The following is an 8,246-nucleotide window of genomic DNA, read 5'->3' as shown; positions in this document are numbered from 1 at the left end:
CCCTAAACCCTAAACCCTAAACCCTAAACCCTAAACCCTAAACCCTAAACCCTAAACCCTAAACCCTAAACCCTAAACCCTAAACCCTAAACCCTAAACCCTAAACCCTAAACCCTAAACCCTAAAACCCTCAACCCTCAACCCTCAACCCTCAACCCTCAACCCTCAACCCTCAACCCTCAACCCTAAACCCTAAACCCTAAACCCTAAACCCTCAACCCTCAACCCTCAACCCTCAACCCTAAACCCTAAACCCTAAACCCTAAACCCTAAACCCTAAACCCTAAACCCTAAACCCTAAACCCTAAACCCTAAACCCTCAACCCTCAACCCTCAACCCTCAACCCTCAACCCTAAACCCTAAACCCTCAACCCTAAACCCTAAACCCTAAACCCTCAACCCTCAACCCTCAACCCTAAACCCTAAACCCTAAATCCTAACCCTCAACCCTCAAACCTAAACCCTAAAACCCTCAACCCCTAAACCCTCAACCCCTCAACCCTCAACCCTCAACCCCTCAACCCTCAACCCCTCAACCCTAAAACCCGAAACCCTAAAACCCTCAACCCTAAAACCCTCAACCCTAAAACCCTAAACCCTAAACCCTCAACCCTAAACCCTAAACCCTAAACCCTAAACCCTCAACCCTAAACCCTAAACCCCTCAACCCTCAACCCTCAAACCTAAACCCTAAAACCCTAAACCCTCAACCCCTCAACCCTCAACCCCTCAACCCGAAACCCGAAACCCTAAAACCCGAAAACCCGAAACCCTAAAACCCTAAAACCCTAAAACCCTAAACCCTAAACCTAAAACCCTAAAACCCTAAACCCTAAACCTAAACCCTAAAACCCTAAAACCCTAAACCCTAAACCCTAAACCCTCAACCCCTCAACCCTCAAACCTAAACCCTAAAACCCTAAAACCCTAAAACCCTCAACCCCTCAACCCTCAACCCCTCAACCCCTAAACCCTCAACCCTCAACCCTCAACCCTCACCCCCTCAACCCTCAACCCCTCAACCCTAAACCCTCAACCCCTCAACCCCTCAACCCCTCAACCCCTCAAACCCTCAACCCTCAACCCTCAACCCTCAAACCCTCAACCCTCAAACCCTCAACCCTAAAGCCCTAAACCCTAAAACCCTAAACCCTAACCCCTAAAACCCTAAAACCCTAAAACCCTAAAACCCTAAAACCCTAAACCCCTAAACCCTAAACCCTAAAACTTAAACCCTATTTAAATTTACGTTTTGAGTCATGGCTCATTGTAAAACTTTGGTTTTGACAAAGAAAGATCCAACTATTCTACACCTGCCTACTGCCGGTACAACTACAAGAATTACATGCCTCGGTTAGTGAAATACTTTGTTATATTTGGTTGATTTTTCTATGATGTAATGGAAGGGTCATTTCAGTCCTCCAATGTGTAGATAGAAACAACGGCATGCTTTAGCTTTTGTTTTTATTTATATACACCTGAATTCTTGAAAGGGAGACGTACGAGCCTTCACCAAAAAAAAAAAGAGGAAAAAACAAAATCAAGGTAATTCAAACGGGTACGGGGTCAGACCATCGTCTCTTCACTTCAGATTTCCACCTTACTTCCTTGAGTTCCCCATCCAATCCATAATCCCTCTCAATAACAAGGTTGACTCCCTCATCTGAGTACCAACCGACTCCAATACAGAGGATGCCATCGTTTTTCACATCGACATAACCAGTGACACCACCTGGAAGCCACAGCATGGTAGCATCCTGCATGTCTATGAGTTCTTCCTCCCCAAAGTATACTAGGTTTCCTGGTAAGCTCCTTTTCTTTAAGGTTTCTGTACAGAGATACACGTATGGGGTGGCATCGCTCTCTTCCACTGTCTCCTCACCAAAAATTGGAGTCCCACTTACTTCGAACACCTTCCAGGACCCAGTAAGTTCTGATGGTTGGGTTCGCTTTCGTTGAGAAAATGGCTTCAAATCAAACTCTAGATCACTGTTTGCAATCAAGTATTCTGATCTCGTTATCCAGGCATGGGTATAACAAAACAATAATTGGTGACAACCATAACAATATAAAAATAAAGCTCCATCCCACTAGCAAACCAATTAACCATGGAAGCTAATTCACGTGATACAGGCCATCGAAAACTAATTGTCATTCTCCCACTGTTAAATCCAGTGAAAAATACAAAAAGTAAATACCTAATGCCCCTTTACGGGGAAAACAAAAGGTAAAAGAAACGATACCTTATGTCAGGCATATTTGCAGGGCTGATCCATTGTTCTTCATACACAGCAACTCTTAGTATCTGTATGTTGGATCCGCCACCACTAAATTCAATGGTATGGACGACACGGAGCCTTTTATGGCAACCTTTTACTAAACACTAAAACGACCAGATATCAGCAAACTTCCAAACTATCAATGGAAAGGGGGAAATAAGATGAAATTAACTCAATTTTATCCACACTAAAGAATTTCAAATGTATTCAACAAAGATGAGGAGGGTAATTGCAAAGATAGTGATTGTACTCTGGATGCAAAAATTCTGAAGTGACTAACAAGTCACAATTAGGTGATGTGGGGGTAGAAAATGGGGAAGACTTTTGAATTTATGATAAGTGCTTTGAGATCCCACCTAGATTGGAGAGAGGAACGAAGCATTCCTTATAAGGGTGTGGAAACCTCTCCCAGTAGATGCGTTGTATCACTATGAGGCTAAAGGCGATACATAACTGGCCAAAGCAGACAATATCTGCTAGCTGTGAGCTTGGACTGTTACAAATGATATCAAAGCCAGACACTGTGTGGTGTGCCAACAAGGACGCTAGGACCCCAAGGGGGTGAATTGTAAGATCCCATCTCGATTAGAGAGGGGAACGAAGCATTCCTTATAAGGTTGTGGAAATCTCTCCCTAGTGGACGCATTTTCAAATCGTGAGGTTGACGACAATATGGACCAAAGCGGACAATGTCTGCTAGTAGTGAGGTTGGGTTGTTACAAGTGCCTACCTCAAATAGCATGTGCAAGTTTTCATTAACAAATGGAAGCCTTTATGTGTTGTTAGGTTTCTTAAATGAAGTAGAATTCGTCGTGAGAACAGAGAATAGCTTACGAGCTAGATTCATCAAGATAGAATTGTAAACAGAAGCAAAGTTTATGGACGGATAGCATATAGTTGGTTCATTCCCATGCGAGCTTAGAAGATAGTTGGTTGTAAGGTGTGAGGTGTATGACTCCGTACTAGCAACTAAGTGGAGGAGTGCATGGGAAAAATGTGCTACACGTGTAGTGAAAAAGGCCAAGAATGTTACAAAGAAGTCACATAGTTTCATTGAAAGCTGATTTGACTCCGAACAATTGAGCTGAGAAAATGGGCAAAAGATCTTTATTTGTTCAATTCTATCTCCGTGAAATTCACCAATCTCCAAAACCTCATCTAATATACCACTTCTTATTCTGACCCGCAAGTTGTGGCAACATCACCAGAAAAACATGCCATCATCATAAAAAAACCAAAAGACCTTCCTCATCCCAAGAACAAAATTCTCTATTGTTGGCATTGATCAAGAATCAGACGATGAATATGCATCCCGCCCCTTGCCCCTCTCCATCGCCCCACCATCCCCCACCGCGGATAAGGCCAACATCTCTCATCCATTACTAGAGATCACCCTTGTGGATATAGAGCTTGGCACTCTTTTTCAGGAAAAACAGAATGAAACAGAGGTAGAAGAGGTCACCCCGATATCAGCAACACTCACACTAACAAGAGCCATCCAAATCTTAGCACCATGGCTAAAAGAACACCACATGTTCATCATGGCAATTCCAACTAGGAAAAAGAAGTCCACTACGGCCAAGAAACAAAGCAAACTGACTAGAGAGATTGTTGGCTCCTTTGAAGCATCAATTATGAGAAATCGAGCAAGTCACAATTGGGAGGTCAATACCTCTTATGATTATTATCTCTTAGAATGTTAAGGGCTTGGGAGGTTGGCAAAAGAGAGACCTACTCAAGTCCTTACTCCTCAAATACAATCCCACTATAGTTATTCTTCAAGAAACAAAATTGAATTATATTGATCGCTAGATAGTTAAATCCCTTTGGAGTGCCAGACATGGATACCTCAAGTCCATTAGGGGGGATCTTAATCATGTGGAATGACCCAACTTTGACCATTTTAGAAGTCATATACACCTTAACCACACTACTACACCGGCTTATATTACAGATTTTGGATTACAAGAATCTATGGCCCCTGCAGATATCAAGAAAGACGTCTATTCTGGCAAGAATTACAGGACCTATCATGCTTATGAGGCAAAAATAAACAACACTAATATGAACCCAGACATCTCAATCATGCAATATGAGACAAAAATATTGTTCAAATTACCATAAGATAAATTCAAGTAGCAATTCATGCCACATTAGGGAAAAATCAAGCTTCATTTATTCTTGGATGGTTACAAATTTTGGGTGGATGATAATCTAGAGTTATGGTTTTCGTTAATGTATTTTATGGTTTTTTTATTTACTTTAAGGTTATATTTACATAGTAGCTAATTATGATCATAAAATATGAATGTTACAACTTTTGAAATGCCTCATGGAATATCAAGGTTTTCATTTTGAGGCTATATAAAGTCAGGATGTTGACTTTATAACATAGACTTGGAAAATGTAGTAAAAAGAGCATTTGTGCTTCTTTGCAATTTTGTGCACTTTAGGTTGCATGTTTAGAATTGTTCCAACTTGCCTGGATTGATCTTCCTAGTGGAGTGATTCCAATCTCAAACAAATGTTTTTGTTTTGAGATATTCGATCAACAAAGTAATTTGAATCTTACTTCCCCTTGGAGTGGTTCCTTATCATTTTGAGGTTCTTGGATATATTTAAATCTAAAAGCCTTATTTTTTCAATAAGGTTTGTTAGATCAATTTCTCAAGGGTTGCAATCATTTAGAATGAAATGAAATTGAAATGGGAGGCTTTAGCATTTGTGAACTAGGGGTTTGCATATTCAAAGCATTCATAGCATTCATAGCATTCATGAGGGTTCTTAGATTCAACTGGCTAGGATTACTAAATCAATCAATAACTCTTCTAGTTGGTGTTATAGGGATATCTCACCAATTGGGAGTCTCTTCCCTGAGACCGGATATCTCATGTTGGCTTTCTAGGGATATCTCACCTCCATTTTGTACATCTTTCTGTCAATATATCATATTGTTTTCTATCAAAAAGAGAAAGAAAGCAAAAGGAAAAAAGGAACTCACCTTGAACTTGATAAAAACAAAGAGATAAGGAGGTCGTCTTGAAACAAGTAGATATATGATATAGCCAGAATACAGTTTACAAGTGCCAAAGTGAACTTAACTTACCTGTTCGAACTTGAAAGTTGGATTTATGTAATAACTGGTATCATCAACTTCACCCACTGGAATGCTAACAGGACCACGAGAATAAGATCCATCCTGGAATTTCCCAATGAGATTGTCATATGGCCTTAGTTTGACGAGAAAAATAGAGATAAACAGTAATATTAATTAATACTAGTGGCATTCAAACATTTTCTTAATTTGTTAAGTTAAAGTAGAAATAATTCTTCATCGTGGGAACAGCTGATCCCAAATACCCTTTTATGTTACATTCTGCACTACCCAGTTTGATACAAATGATCTATGAACCGATCCACTAGAGTAAGGACAAGGAACCATACCTCAAAGAAGACAAGGCCGGGCTCATTCCCCATCACATCTGCTTCCAGCACGTCACTTTTATCGAAATTAAACGACTCAAATTTTGGCAGACGGTCATTTTTAAGGCTTCCGCCTAGAATTGTTTCCGAGGTTGAGGAAACATCTCCGCAGTTCAAGAGTGCTTCCCCGTAAGGATTTAAGGTCACCCAATTTACTCTCCTTTTAATTTGAGTAGTCTGTCCTCCAGATAAAGACCGATCTTCCTCAACACAAGAAAGAGTATAGCAATCATATAGGTTTTCATTGTTGTCTCCAATTTCAATCGGCTCCATTTCTGCAGTGATCGGAGAAAATACGGCGCCCACCCCTTTCCATATCCCACTTACACTGCTAACAAACGTATTCCATATTGGTTTAATTACAGGTTCCTGATAGTAGAGTAGAATACCGCGTTACAGGAGATTGAATTGAAACTGAATCAAGGGAACAAAGAAGCAGAGAGGGGAAGAAGTACCTGAGTCTGGAGAACGGTTTCGACCTCCATTAGCATAGCACCAGAAACCAGAATTCTGCCACCTTTATTTCTCTTCCTCTTAGTGACCCATCTACCTTTCGGGTTCCTCCTGGTTGCTCTATCCTTCTCTTTTTGGGCCTTGGCGAGTTCATTATCCACGCTCCATACGTTTTCCTTGTTACCCTTGACTCTGATAGTTCCATGTTTGCCTTTAGGTTTTGAATTGCGGTTGTGGGGCTTGCTGTGGGACTGAATTGGGATGGCCTTCTTACTGGAACGAAAATTGGAGTAGAAGAGAGAAGAGGGAAGGACGGATTTAGTGGGAATGGAAGTGAAGTGAAGTCCTGCGAAGTGATGGGAGATGCGGGATTTGGTAGGAGCGATTTTGTGGTAGAAACGTAGAGAGGGCGATTGCATGGTTCTGTTCTTGGATACGGGAAGGAAAGCAACGCAAAGCAACAGCAGATGGAGAGGAGAGGAGACTGTAAAGAGAAGGCTAAGGCAGCTGGTCTGGTTTTGTTTGATAGCAGTTAACAGGCCAAGACCAAGAACCCCCAAACCTCTTCCTGGGCCACCCCAAAGAAGGACAGAGAAGGAGATGCTGGGTTGGGTTGGGTTGGATTGGTTCTTATTATAAGCCCAGACTGAGCGGGCTTCCTTTAGTTGGTGCCTGATGATATGGATAGCCCACAAATTAAGTAAAAAGAAAAAAGCACAAACAGCGAAGTTGGGAATTGGAAGAACGCAGCAGCAACAGCTGCTGAGAAAGCATCTTGTAGTGGACCAGAGAGAGAGTGGGAAAAGAATGATAAAAGAAGGCAGCTTTAAACACCTTCTTTCTTCTTTTCCTAATTCCAATAACCCAAATCCCCAACTTTCAAACCCTAATTTCCTAACCCTTTCGAAAAAGCAAACAACAAGGGCAACCCCACACAGTACGCAAAAAGAATACAAAATGAATGTAAAACTCCTCTTTATTTTGTTTTATCTCCCCCCGCTGTTTCTCATTGGCCTGACTCGTGACATGAGTAGTTTAAATGTTAAGAGGCTAATCATGTTAATCACTAAGTTCTTGCTTTAATGATATATACATGCATGTATGCAACTTACAAACTAAAGATGTATTAGACCTACTGAAGGCAATTCACGGCTTGATTATAGAGAATGAAAAGCATATTCCAACCAGTGGTCGTAAGAAACAAACAATGCAGCATATTCCAATCAGAGATGGTAAGAAACAAACAATGTAATTTCTGGTTCTAGAATTAGAATGAGGTAGTAAGAAACAAATAATGTAGGAGGGAGGGAGTGTAGCAGAGAGTCAAAATGACAAAATTTGGGGGAACTGCTCGCTTTGACTAATTTGTACCCACTTTATTATGTGCTTCCAAATTACTTTTTTGATGTTTTTCGCAATAAATATGTACAAATCAAGTATTTGGTGGAAACGTTTATTCAATGCTCTGCGATTCCCGATGAATCTTGAATCTCCTCTCCTCCATCTCCATGTATTGCCATTTCCCTTTTTCCACTGCTACTTTAAGTTTCCCTTTTCATATGCACCCAGTTGGTTAGATGTGCACAAATTAGTGCAAAAGTTGTGATTAGTTACCCAAGTGAAAAAAATAATTTGATAATTAATTATCAAATTAGTTCAACATAGGCCAGTTCCCAATCCCATGAACTAAAACCCCTAAACGTTTTTCTCAATTATTCACTGCCCCACCCCCGACTCATTATGCACGGCCGTCGCTCACACACGCTACCATCTCACCTTTGTCTTTTTCCCCATCTCCCCCTTTTCCCGTCGCTTCCTTCCACATCCTCCTCTATATACTTCCGACATTTCACTTATCCACCTTCACCACTATTTTCATCCACTCCCCCCCCCCCCCCCCCCCCCCCCCCCCCCCCCCCCCCCCCCCCCCCCCCCCCCCCCCCCCCCCCCCCCCCCCCCCCCCCCCCCCCCCCCCCCCCCCCCCCCCCCCCCCCCCCCCCCCCCCCCCCCCCCCCCCCCCCCCCCCCCCC

The 8,246-nt window shown here is 42.0% G+C and overlaps 1 protein-coding gene across 1 annotated transcript; it reads right to left on the bottom strand.

Moving 5' to 3' along the window:
- Positions 1 to 1,428: 1,428 nt before the first annotated feature.
- LOC111479280 lies at positions 1,429 to 6,717 on the bottom strand. Its single transcript, XM_023123834.1, has 5 exons — positions 6,219 to 6,717; positions 5,725 to 6,132; positions 5,387 to 5,479; positions 2,245 to 2,384; positions 1,429 to 1,990 (listed from the first exon to the last, which is right to left on the bottom strand). Exons 1-5 carry the CDS (start codon positions 6,633 to 6,635, stop codon positions 1,552 to 1,554), a joined length of 1,497 nt encoding a protein of 498 aa, XP_022979602.1. The 5' UTR covers positions 6,636 to 6,717; the 3' UTR covers positions 1,429 to 1,551.
- Between the last annotated feature and the right edge of the window lie 1,529 nt (positions 6,718 to 8,246).

The sequence above is a fragment of the Cucurbita maxima genome, unplaced genomic scaffold, assembly GCF_002738345.1.
Source record: "Cucurbita maxima cultivar Rimu unplaced genomic scaffold, Cmax_1.0 Cma_Scf00005, whole genome shotgun sequence".
In the NCBI taxonomy this organism is placed as follows: domain Eukaryota; kingdom Viridiplantae; phylum Streptophyta; class Magnoliopsida; order Cucurbitales; family Cucurbitaceae; genus Cucurbita; species Cucurbita maxima.
Note: the sequence above shows the minus strand (reverse complement) of the source record. Positions and strands in the feature narration are given on the sequence as shown.

What these genes read in the sequence shown, in the direction of transcription:
- LOC111479280 (XM_023123834.1), bottom strand. Translation starts at nt 6,635, where the DNA reads ATGCAATCGCCCTCTCTACGTTTCTACCACAAAATCGCTCCTACCAAA. An exon ending in AAACCGTTCTCCAGACTCAG is followed by an intron (nt 6,133 to 6,218) that starts GTACTTCTTCCC and finishes CTCTACTATCAG; the next exon opens with GAACCTGTAATTAAACCAAT. An exon ending in CAACTTTCAAGTTCGAACAG is followed by an intron (nt 2,385 to 5,386) that starts GTAAGTTAAGTT and finishes TGGTCGTTTTAG; the next exon opens with TGTTTAGTAAAAGGTTGCCA.